Source organism: Mus pahari, chromosome 6 (assembly GCF_900095145.1).
Source record: "Mus pahari chromosome 6, PAHARI_EIJ_v1.1, whole genome shotgun sequence".
Taxonomy (NCBI): domain Eukaryota; kingdom Metazoa; phylum Chordata; class Mammalia; order Rodentia; family Muridae; genus Mus; species Mus pahari.
The window spans coordinates 103,432,430-103,444,350 of record NC_034595.1 but is presented as its reverse complement, the minus strand read 5'-3'; the positions used below and the strand labels follow the sequence as shown (position 1 = coordinate 103,444,350).

Here is an 11,921-nt window from a genome sequence, read left to right as displayed (position 1 = left end):
GGGAGCACAGTGAGAGGGTGGGAGCACAGCTGGAGGGTAGGGAGCACAGTGAGAGGGTGGGAGCACAGCTGGAAGGTGGGGAGCACAGTGAGAGGATGGGAGCACAGCTGGAGGGTGGGGAGCACAGCAGGAGGGTGGGGAGCACAGTGAGAAGGTGGGAGCACAGCTGGAGAGTGGGGAGCACAGCGAGAGGGTGGGGGCACAGCAGGAGGGTGGGAGCAGAGTGGGAGGAGGGGAGCACAGCTGGAGGAAGAAACAATAGTGCTGTGCTCCATGGGTTCATGGGCTGCCCATCCCCCATTTGTCCAGCTGGATCAGTCATGAAGAGCAGGACTGCCTGTGTCCAGGGCACCTGCGACCCTCCATAAGCAGGAGACAGCTCGAAGCCCACCTGTGGGCCTTGCTGTGCGGCCTTTCCTCCCTCCACCCTGGCTTCACCACAGACCGGGGTCATACAGAAGACGCTGGGCCATTCAAGCTCAATGACAGCAACAGTTCTTCAACTCACACGATCCCTGTTGGGGGCCACTGGCTGGAGGGGCATCCCCAAATCACACACTGAAAGTCAAAGATGCCTCAGTGTGAATCAGGATGCCCAGGCGACCACGCGACAGCACTTCCAGCAGGCCTGTGATTCCCAGGCCCCGTGTGGGCAGGATGCCCCTGGGAACTGCCCAGGATGAAGCCAGACTTTGCCAACAGACACTTGTTTGGGGAGGGAGCTGTCAGGAATCTGAACCAGTGTGTGGCTGGAGGCTGGGTGACAGACAGACAGACCACACACTGTCATCATCTTAAGGGAAACCAGCTCACTGACTCCTGCACTTACCCTGCAGGGCTGGGGAGGGAGGAGGAAGGAGGGAAGAGGGAGGAGGGAGGAGGCAATCTGTGGGTGGAGTGGCTCTCTGGAACTCACCTGAAGGGGACGCCAGCATCTTCCTGAAGGAACGACGCCCCGCCCTGGGGCCGTTGGCATGCTCTGTGGGATCCTCTGAGCTCAGTGAGAACTGGAACTGGATGGTTCCGGACTCTACCTGCTTCACCTGCAATTGACCATGGGAGATGGACAATGGCGTCCCTCGCTGGCTCTTCCAGCAGAGACCCACCAACACAAGTGCTGGCCCTACGGCCCAGGCCCCCCTCAAGAAACGTTCCAGCAAGACAGCAAACATTCTAGAAGCCACGTGTTCTTAGATCATAAACAAGTAATTTTCTGAGAAGAAAATTAGTTGTGGCATTAAAATCCCAGGAGGGCATATTATCAGGGAATGACATTTACCCAAGCAAAAGTATAGTTAAGGTATTTAATAAGCCATAATGTGTATGTTTTTTAATTAACATGTAATATTGACTTACTTGCATGACTACAGTCCTACGGGTTTTAACCCATCCCTTGGCTGATCTAAGCAGCCACTGGCTGCTTCTACAGAACTAGGCTGGTCTTCCTGAGTGTCATGTGAATCATGTGACACAATCACATGGGCTCGAGAGAGGCTCTCTCGGTCACTCACTCTCCACAATGCCTTTAGGGTTACCCACACTATGGAACACATAACAGTCCAAGGCTTTCATGACTGAGTCATGTGCTAACACACGGGTGTGCCCATCCATCCATTCACTGGGAACACCTGGGTAGTGGCCAGTCTGCTGACTGTACACAGAGTTGCCTCAAACAGCGCGGACAGACTGCTGTGTGAACAGGTCCTCGTTTCTCTGCGAAGCAAGGAAGTAACTCTGTAGACACTGTGTTTTGTAAAAATAAAAATATTCAGAGGTATAGGGGCTCAGCCGTTAAAGGCACTGGCTGCTCTTGCAGAGGACCCTGGTCCAGTCCCCAGCACTCACATGGTGGCTCACAACCACCTGTAACTCCAGATCCTAGGGGTCCAGCGCCCTCTTCTGGCCTCCTTGGTACTGCATGCTCATGGTTCACAGAAATACATTCAGGCAAAACACTCATATACAAAAAATGAAAAATAAAGAAATCTCTAAGGCTTTTCCTAGCTGGGATCCCCTCTGCTTCGAGGTCTATTTTGGCTCGGATAAACATGCTGGAGGTTTTTACGTCAGTGTTTGCATGGGACTCCCCCATTCCTTTATTCTCAAAGCTGCATCATTACATCCAAGCCATGGCCCTCACAGACCATGTTTCCGACCCTGTTTCCATACTATGTAGATACTTCACAGGGCTGACACATGATTTGCACATCTTGCTCTTCCCTGGGCTTTGTTCAGACTCCCTCTGTCTTCCTTAGGTTCATTCCCTTTTCTCTGCCTGTCTGGCTGGGTTTGGATCTGAAAGGTTTCCCAGAGGCTCATGGTCAGAGCTATCCGAAAGCCTATGGACCTTTGATGGATGGGGCCCAGCTGGCTATTGGAAATGGGTCACTGGGAGCCAACTCTGAAGATCAGATCCACCTGTAACTGTGGCCGGTTCATTCTGCCTCCAGTGCTCCCAAGTGAGAAGTCCGGACTAAGTGTTCCACCTCCACTTGCTTCTCCTCCCTTGTTAATGTCTGGAATTTTGGTCACCACAAAATTAATTGTAATTCATAGGGTATCTGATTGCTAATGACTTCTCGGGGTTTTAAGTATAAATTCTACCAGGGTGCTGACACACGCTTGGCACCCAGCACTGAGTAGGCTAAGAAGGGTCACCACCGGGCTGAGGCCAGTGCAGTTACACAGTGAGACCCTTTCTGGAATAAGGAAATAAATTCAATAAAAAACGCTTAGCAACTTCTAGGTCTGGTCAGCGCTGGCAGCTCCTTACCCCTGTGGAAGGAACGCAGACTCTCTCCAGCTCCCACCGAACCCTGGCTCCTGGCATTCATTACATTGTCTTATTCAGAATCTAACTGAATGAAGACCTCACCAGATACAATGTAACTTCTGCCTAGACCTCCCGCGAAGCCGACTCAGCCCTCACTTCCGCTGTTCTTCATTCCCACGCCTCCTTCTCTAGAGCAGCAGTTCCTTACATGTGGATTACCACCCCGGTTGCCTAAGACCACTGGAAAATACAGATATTTATACTATGATACATAACAGTAGCAAAACTACAGTTATAAAGTAGCAGTGAAATAAATCTATGGCTGGGGGGGTCACCACCATATGAGCAACTGTATTAGAGAGTGGCGGTGTTGGAAAGGTTGAGCACCACTCCTCATGAGAAGCACCAGGCTGCTCTCGAATTCCCTTCCTTCAGTTCCCTGGGGAAGGCAACACCTGCGCTTCTGGTGACTCGCGGGGTACAGAATTCTGGGCTCCGAGAGCTTCCCACTGGCCCTCACAGGGCAGAGCAACCTGCAACATCTACACCAGCCCTTCTCTGTGGGCAGGGAACCAGCTTTCTATTTCTGTTCTCTACCCTTTCTTTGCTTTTATTTTTCAGTGATTCACGGTGTCTGGCTGAGTTTCCTTCCCATTTATCTCTGGGCTTTGCTGAACTTCCGGATATCTGGGTTTGTGTCTCTTGCCAAGAGTTTCCTATCACCATAGCCTCAGAGGTGTTCCCTGCACTGGGCACTCTCCCGCCTGACCAGGTGCTGGGTTCAGGTGCTGCCACGCTGTTCTGCACGGGAGCTTGGCTGCCGCTGCCAACACCTCCTGCAACTCTGGTAGTTCTGGTTCTACTGTCTGATGTGAGGGATGACAAACTCCTGCCACCCATCCAGCTGTGGAGATTTTAACTTGCTCCTTTTTAATTCTAACATCTCCATCTGGCTCTCCTCTGCACCTTCCCTCTCTTCCTGACAGTGTTAGCACCTAGATGTGCGGACATTTTCACTTTTAAGTGTTTTAAGACCCTTGGTAACCAACCTTTGAACCATCTCAGTGTTGCTGTCAGATAACTGGTTCGTTACCACGTGGGCTGCTGGAACACAAGTTCATTTGGATTATACTGCCCTCACTTTAAAGATTACAAGTTATACGTCTGTGGCTACTTTGTAGTTCACGAAGGAAGAACGTTGGCACTGTGTATCAGCAGAAATCAGCCCCCTGGGATCAGGCCCTAGCTTGAGACCACAGTTCCTGTGGGCACTCCTGTCCACATGAGTGCCCATCTCCAAGCTTACACTGTGTCCTCCAGATCTCCTGCCTATGGTCTTCAAGGGCAGCCCTGGGACTAGACAGAGTCAACCACACACAAAGCTCAGGTCTCAAATGCCCTGGCCTGCTGTTTAAGGTCAGATCCACACCCATGGAGCTTGGGATAAACCTGGGATTTTTTTAAGCAGGTTGCTTACAAGTCCCTCCCTCGTGAGCGTTGCCCAGTTCCCCAAGAGCCTTCAACTTTCTGACCAGGCCTGCTGTGTGCATCCTACCTAAGGCCCAGTGCTTTGCAAAGAGGACAGGAGTGTGAGAATAAGTAATGTCCCCATCCATCAGCTCAGGAAGTCAGCGCGAGATGTCTACAGCTGATAAACTAATAGCACAGGAAAGGTACTATTTCAACATCAAAGGTAATAACTGCAGATCACAGCTAGGAACCGAAGTACCGGTGTCTGCAGACGGAAATCCTTTTAGAGAATTACTCATCCAAAAGGAAAAGACAAGAAAAGGACAAGAGCTAGGGAGGAAACCCGGCCAGGAGATGCAACTCTGCTTCTTAGTAAACAATGAAATAACCCCCGGACAGCATGAGCCTGGAAACACAGCACACTGCCCCGAAACAAGGTTGCTTCTCCAGCATTGCTATTTCTCTTGACTGACAGCTGCCATTTCCGCTCAGGTTCAAAAGGCAGTCCCTGCACAAGGAAGGGCTGTGGAGCTGGCTGGGAGAGGGGACAGGTAAGGCGCACCTCCACGGTGCTTTCCCAGTGCAGGAGTGGAGACAGAGCTGATGCCAGCATCCACACTGTCTGCTCAGGATGCTGGTCCTCAACCACAGGTACTTCTGGCCCAAAAAGCTTTCAGCAAGGTCTGAAGGTGGATGCTGGCTGCCACAACTGGGGATGCTACTGACATCTAGTGGCAGATGATGGGGATGCAGCCAAACACACTCTAGAGGGAGTGGACAGCCCCAGCAAAAAATAAAAAAATAAAAAGTCACTCTTCAGAAATGTCGGCATCTCTGGGATTGAGAAATGCAACGCAGAATCGGTGTTCTCCATGGGAAATGGAAATGTTTAACATGTGTGTCACAGAGCAGGTCAAACTTTCAAAATATTCGTGCCTGATACAGTTTGCACATTCAAAAAGGGAAGACCAGCTGTAAATGTGGCAGACACACCAGACAGACACAGACAGACAGACAGACAGACAGACAGGGATAGAAAGAGAGGATAGAGTGAAAAAGACAGAAATAGAAATAGCCATACACAGACACAGAAAGAGTGAGACAGCGATATAGACAGAGATACAGACACAAAGAGAGAAACACAGAGATAAACACAGACAGACAGACATAGAGATACAGAGACACAGAGAGGCAGAGATAAACACAGAGAGAGAGAGACAGACAAACACACAGAGAATAAGAGAGAGAAACAGAGAGACAGACAGACACAGAGATACAAACACACAGAGAGTAACAGAGAGACAGACAGAAAGACATAACCATACAGAGACAGGGAGAGACACACAGGGGAGAAGGGGAGAAAGGAAGAGAGGGAAAAGAGGGAGGGGAAAGGGGGGAAGAGAGGAAAGGTAATGGCTTTGAGATTTCTGATGGTGATTTCATAATAAGGGCTCAAACCAGGCCATATGGAAACGCAGCAAAATATGGTCCCATAATGAGAGACATTGCTCATAACAAGGAAACTGCACTATCAGCTGCTCCCTGGTGCAGGTCCCAAAGCAACCGGCAGATCATAAATAACAACACTGGAAATAACAGCTGTCGCTAGAGTCAGCAAAGACGTGACACTGAAGTGGCAGGTACGCCCCCTCTCCCTGAGAAAGAGGAAATGGGTGGTAAGGGCTCCACACACGGCTGAGACCTGCACACGACAGGCACTACACGGAAGGAAGGGCAAGGGGGCCCTGCCACACCCTACAAGGCAAGGATGGACCTCAGACATGGTCCTGAGCCAAGCCGCAATTCCACACCTGTCTGTGGTGTCCTGGGTCACCTGACTTCCAAGACTACAGCTTGAGCAAGGCAGTCAAGGCGGCCAGGGTGACATGCCGTCCATCCGTCCGTCCGTCTGTCCGGGAGCCTCTCCTGGCCTCCCTTGCTTTCCAGGTTGGAGCTCAGAGAATGCCACAGCCAAGCAGCTCTGTTGGTCTGAGAGTCTGCTGGGGGCCTGTGCTCTCCATGCTGCTGGGAGCTGCAAGGTCCAAGGTGGGAATGTGCTTGGGGGTTGGGGTGGGAGGGGAGACAAAGCCCAGCTGGGGGCTGAAGCCAAAGCCCTGGCTAGTTCTCTCACCCATCGAAGTCATCCTCTGAGGCACCGAACATGGGCACAAGGAGCAAACTGAGGAGCAGTCCCCCCACAAATGTGCAACCCACCAGCCAGGCATCCAGAGGAGGAGGAGGGAAGGAGGGTGTATCAGACCCAGGACGAAACTGGCCTAACTGGGACTCAGCACGCACCAAGGGCACATTCAGGACACAGAAAAGGCTGGCTTGTGAAATACTGAAAACACGCTAGTCACTGTGGAGCTTTAAAATAAATAAACATGGACTGGGTGGGTAAAGCGCTTCTGTGTAAGTGCAAAGGCCTGAGTTCAGTCCTAGGTACCTACAGGAAGCTAGGTGTGGTAGCATAAAGCTACAGCCCCGGCACTAGGAAAGGAGGGGAGACAGGCGGAGGCCAGGGTGGCCAATCAGCAAGCTCCGAGTTTAGGGAGCGTCTGTGTCCAAACATTGGATAGAGGATACAAGAAAAACTCTGGTGCCTCTATGTGCACCCACACATCACGCACGCGTGCACACAGGCGCTCGCGCACAGGTGAACTTGCTACAAGCATCTGAGAACCACACCTATGAAGTGCTTACCTCCTCGGAGCTCATGCTAGCTGAAGGCACCTTATAGACCAGACAGCGTGAGGGGTTGTGCTGTACCCCACCCTGAAGACGCAGCGTCACCTTTCCTGGGCCTGCTTCCAGATCGGGGTTCCAAACAGCCCATCGGACCATGTGCATGCATGCCACACTGGATAGTGAGGTGGGCGAGCTGGCCTGGAACGGGAACAAATCACCGCCACGTGAGACATGACACGGCCACCTGACATGAGACAGCGCCACCACCTGATATGAGACAGCACCACAGCCACCTGACAGGGCAGCAAGCCAGTGGTGTCACCACATATAACCATTCCAGGAGCTCAGAGCAGCAAGGGGCCAGAGCCACCTGTTCCACCCACGGGAGCGGAGGCAGGAGGACAGCCTGTCCTGATACCCACCAGTCTCCAGACCCCATCAGTTTTCTCCTATGACTCATGGCAGCAGGGGCCGCTCTAACACCCCACTCCTCGGGGACCTCTCTGTTGATCTGTAAACCCTCGGACACGTGCCAACTTCTCCTCAAATTCATCAAAAGAACTAAAGAGTCACACCCGAGAAGCTCTGCAAAATATTTGTGTTTGTGTGTATAAATGTGAGGGAGATATACTTGTATATATGTATGTTTGAGTATGTATGCATATATGTGTGCATGTGTCTCTGTGTATATATGTGTGTGTTTGTGTGTGGATATGTATGTGTGTAAATGTGAGGGAGATGTACATGTATATATGTGAGTATGTATATGTATATATGTGCATGTATCTCTGTGTGTATATGTGTGTGTGTGTGTGTGTTTACGTGCACACACACATGTGCATGAGCATGTAGGTGTGTGTATATGAGGGGTGAAGGTACATGATCAACTTAGGGTTACCAGCACATATCTTCATCAAAGTCTGAGAAGCTGCATGCGTGCATGTGTGCGTGTGTGTGTGTGTCACCCTGAAGAGCGCTCACTGAGTCGGGAGAGCAATCCGCTGTTTCATTAATGAGTCTTCCTACCTTCTCAGTGAGCGGCCAGATCAACAGGCGGAGGCCGGAGGAAACCCTGGGCTTGCAGCCACCTGTCGTCTGCACAAAGTTGCCTCTATAAATCCAGAGGTAGAGTTGGGCTCAGCGATGTACCCTAAACTTGTCCCTTTCGTCCTTTTAAGTAAGATTACAGCTGAGTCCCAGGTCTCTGTGGAGCACAAAAATGCAGCTTGGCCTATCAAGGCAACTGCTCTGAATGGAAGCCCTGACTGGCAGATCCTGGAGCTGCCTGGGAAGATAAAGACCCCTGAGGTTCATGGGAAACTGTCAGACCACAACAAGGTGGCCTGTGTAGAACCCCTGACCCAGAACTCCAGTCTGGAAGGCCGGGGAGGGACCACCAGCCTGCTTCTCACTGCCCCAAAGCAACACCCTCATGGCGGAAGGAGGTGAGGGAGTCTGAGCACAATACTGTCCCCTCCTAACAGTCTTCATGGGAAGCTGACCAGTTGGATGCACAGGTTAAGGAACACACGGCCCTGGGCAGTAGGCTTGGTTACCCAGGTGCAGTCAAGGGTCCCTGAAGGCACAGGCGCAGGCAATAGCACAACCTCGGAGTGGGGGACACAAACGCAGGTGACCTGGAAGAGGGGTCTGGCCCACAGGACAGCACACTTCAGCAAGAGCCAGCAAGGGTGGCAGGGCTCTGGCCCTGACTGAGGTCCCAACAGACGCTGCTTTCATGACTAGAAACAAGGTGTGGCCAGGCCACCGTCACTGCTGGACATGAGTCCACCAGGGTGCCAGGCGGATGCCACATACTCACAAGAAGGTCTCTGCTCGACCAAACCACAGCCAAGTTCAAGGGCTGACCAACGGGGAACCACGACGTCACCTGGGCTTTGCTCCCGAAATGTTGTGTGTTCTTTCTATCCATGAGAGAAAACCCCAAACCCGCAGTTCTGACTGCCGCCTTGCTATGCACCTGGGTCTCAAACCCTGTAGATCCGCAGGGCATGCTGGGCCTTCCCCACAGCCAGATGGTGGGTCTGGGTACTGCCATGCTCCTATTCCTGTACGTGTTAATGGAGTTTGGGTCCCTGGTCATTGGGTGGAAAAAAACCAAAGAATCAAGAAAGTGGGGATCTTTAGCATCAGACTATGCCACACAGGGATCTGCCTGTTCCTACCCTGCCCCAGCCCCCACCCTGCCCCCACTTCTGCCCCAGTCTCCGCCCTGCCCCTGCCTGGGTACACTTCTGCCCTTCACGGGCAGAACAGATTTTAGAAGACAGAGGGTAACTGCAGGGCCTCGATCAGCGATGCTGGTGGATCCAGTCCTCTCAAAGTGAGATCACTACACAGAGAACTGGAGCACTCGCCAATAAAATGCCCTAAACTCAGTAGCGGCTGGGAGGCTTCTGTAAACAGCCACTCACGGTGGCGGGAGTAAAAATAAAACAGAAATCCAAGTGTCCCTGCGATTGGTGCAACGCCTTCTGGCTTCGTTTCTCAAGTTAGGCAATCCTGACTTCTAATTTTCCAGTTTCTCGGTTCTCTGTGGCTGTTTAGTCCTTGATCAGTATAAATCTCTTCTATGTGGAGCATCTGTCAGACAGGTAAACATCCACTTTGGCTTTTGTCTTTAACAGCTTTAACAGAAAGAGATGATTAGCACAGAGCTATCGATCACTTCTGAGCCCCCACGGGGTAACTGGGAGCTGGTGGCAGTCCAACTCCACCCACCCACCTGTGTCCTACAGCCAGCCCAGAGGCTCCTGCTTCAGGACCCTTCCCCAAAATGAATGGCTCTCAAGAGAAGGCCATGCACAGCGCAGAGAAAGAGTGGCCACTCAGGAGGCTTCCGCTACCCGGGGTTTTTACAATTAGGACACTGAGCTGACACCACCATGCACCAAGCAGTCCCAGCTTCTCAGGAGTCAGAGGCAGGAGGACTCCTGGAGGCAAGAAGTTCAGGGACAGCCCTTGGAGACAGAGGACAACCCCATCTCCAAGGTAAAAAAAAAAAAAAAATCAAAAGATTACCAACTTTATAATTCTTTATTCTGCCAAATTAAGGTCAGAATTTATACATCCTCAAAAGAAAAAGGGAAAGGTCCAAATGCCTGTGAAATGAATAGTTTTCATTTAGACTTTTAACTACAATGAATGATGGGAAAAGCAAAAGTCGGCACAGGTGTGTCACGAACCACCGAAGGAGCACAGCTGGGCTGTGGGGGCCTGTGGGACCAGGTCACCAGACAGGCAGAAGAATGATAAGGCTGGGAAAGCTCAGACCCCAGGAGTCTCAGGTTTGAGAACAGCAGAGGTGGAGCTCTGGAACCATGACATCCCACAGAGGACCATGGGCACTGGGTCACATGGCCTAAACACCTGGAGTTCTCCATGCTAATGAGGTACTTAGATAGCCCGTCCCCCACCCCAGCATTCAGCCAATGAGCTTCCCTCCCTGAGCACTCCTTCCAGAAAAGGTATTTAATCCCGGGATCACCCAGAATAAAGTGTATGCATTCTCATCCGCCATCAGGTAAAGCAGTCTGAGCAAGCAAGGGCTGTTTCTTCATCAAGGATCTTGGAAACCCCCACAAGAAGGAAGGCCTTCTCTCTTCCAGCCCCTCCCTACTCACTCAGAATTAGACTGGGTCCACTCTGCCTCCCCTTCCTTTCTGCCCAATGTGTGGATGCCCTGAGAGGAGGGAATGCATGATGGGGGACTACACGCACTCATACATGCGCGCGCACATACATGCACGTGCGCACACACACACACACACAACACAACACACACATACATACACGCACACACACATACATGCACGCACACACACACACAACACACACATACACACGCACACACACATACACACAACACACACATACACGCACACACATACACGACACACACCCGCGTGCACACATACACACACAAGCGCACACACACACACACACAGTGGCAGCTAGCACCAGAGGAATGAGGAAGCATCCTCTACACACAAGGCAGACTGACTTAAGGGACCATCATCCCTCTGAGGGAGGAGTCAGTAAGCATGGAGCACTGAGGAGGCCACCGCTTGGACCCCAGCCAGGACCCTGAGCAACCCAGCGCATGGCTTGACCTGCCCTCTAACCCAGAGCCTGCACATAGCGGACAGATGTGAGACCCAGATGGAGCTCAGGGCCCACTGATCACCCACCCAGAAGAGCACAAAGGGTCTCAGACACCCTGAGTCCAGGGAAAGCCTCAGAAGATGTGTTCTCTGTGACTCCTCGAGTTCTGGACCACTGAGGCAACCTCACAAGGCTAGAACCCACAGTGATGGGTCCCGGAAACAGGTGGAGGGAGCATGAACCAATGCCCCTCCTCCCTGCCAGCCCTCCAGCAGAGGGTCCCCAACCAGGTTGCATCAATTACACACCGCGACCTAGTGCAAATGAGAGGCGCGGTGAACTTGGCAGCAACTGCAGGCTAATTCCCCTCACACATATTCACAGTGGCAAAGGCGGCCTGCGAACCCGTAATTAAAGTCATCTGCTCTCCCATGTATGACCCGGTGATGGGCTGTCACTTAAGCTCTCGGTGGTCATTTATTACACGGTATTTTCAGCTCATTCAACTAAGCACGGCAGTTATTTTTAGTCATAGACACGAAAGAAAGTTCCACGGCCTGGAACAACACTCCTGATTGGACCGGGCTAGCAAAAAAAAACAAAAAAAAACAAAAAACAAAAAAAACAAAGTCAGCTCCTTTCTGTCTACCTGTCAGGAGCTGAAAAACAAAGAGGTTTGTTGTCATGGGTTGCAGGTGTGACTGTGGCATGGACAGGTAGGGGCCACCACCCTCGAAGCCTGAGTCGGATCCAGCAGCTGCAGACGCCCAGACACCAGCAGCTGCAGACGCCCGGACACCAGCAGCTGCAGACGCCCGGACACCAGCAGCTGCAGACGCCCGGACACCAGCAGCTGCAGACGCCC

At 51.9% G+C, this 11,921-nt stretch overlaps 1 protein-coding gene across 1 annotated transcript in view; it reads right to left on the bottom strand.

The window, feature by feature from the left end:
- Positions 1 to 11,921, bottom strand: part of Nphp4 (nephrocystin 4) — an 81,841-nt gene that overhangs the window by 37,209 nt on the left and 32,711 nt on the right. Inside the window, exons 10-11 of the mRNA XM_021201228.2 lie at positions 6,947 to 7,129; positions 917 to 1,043 (exon numbers count right to left, since the gene is read on the bottom strand). Coding sequence (XP_021056887.1) covers positions 917 to 1,043; positions 6,947 to 7,129 — 310 coding nt within the window. The remainder of the gene's footprint in view (positions 1 to 916; positions 1,044 to 6,946; positions 7,130 to 11,921) is intronic.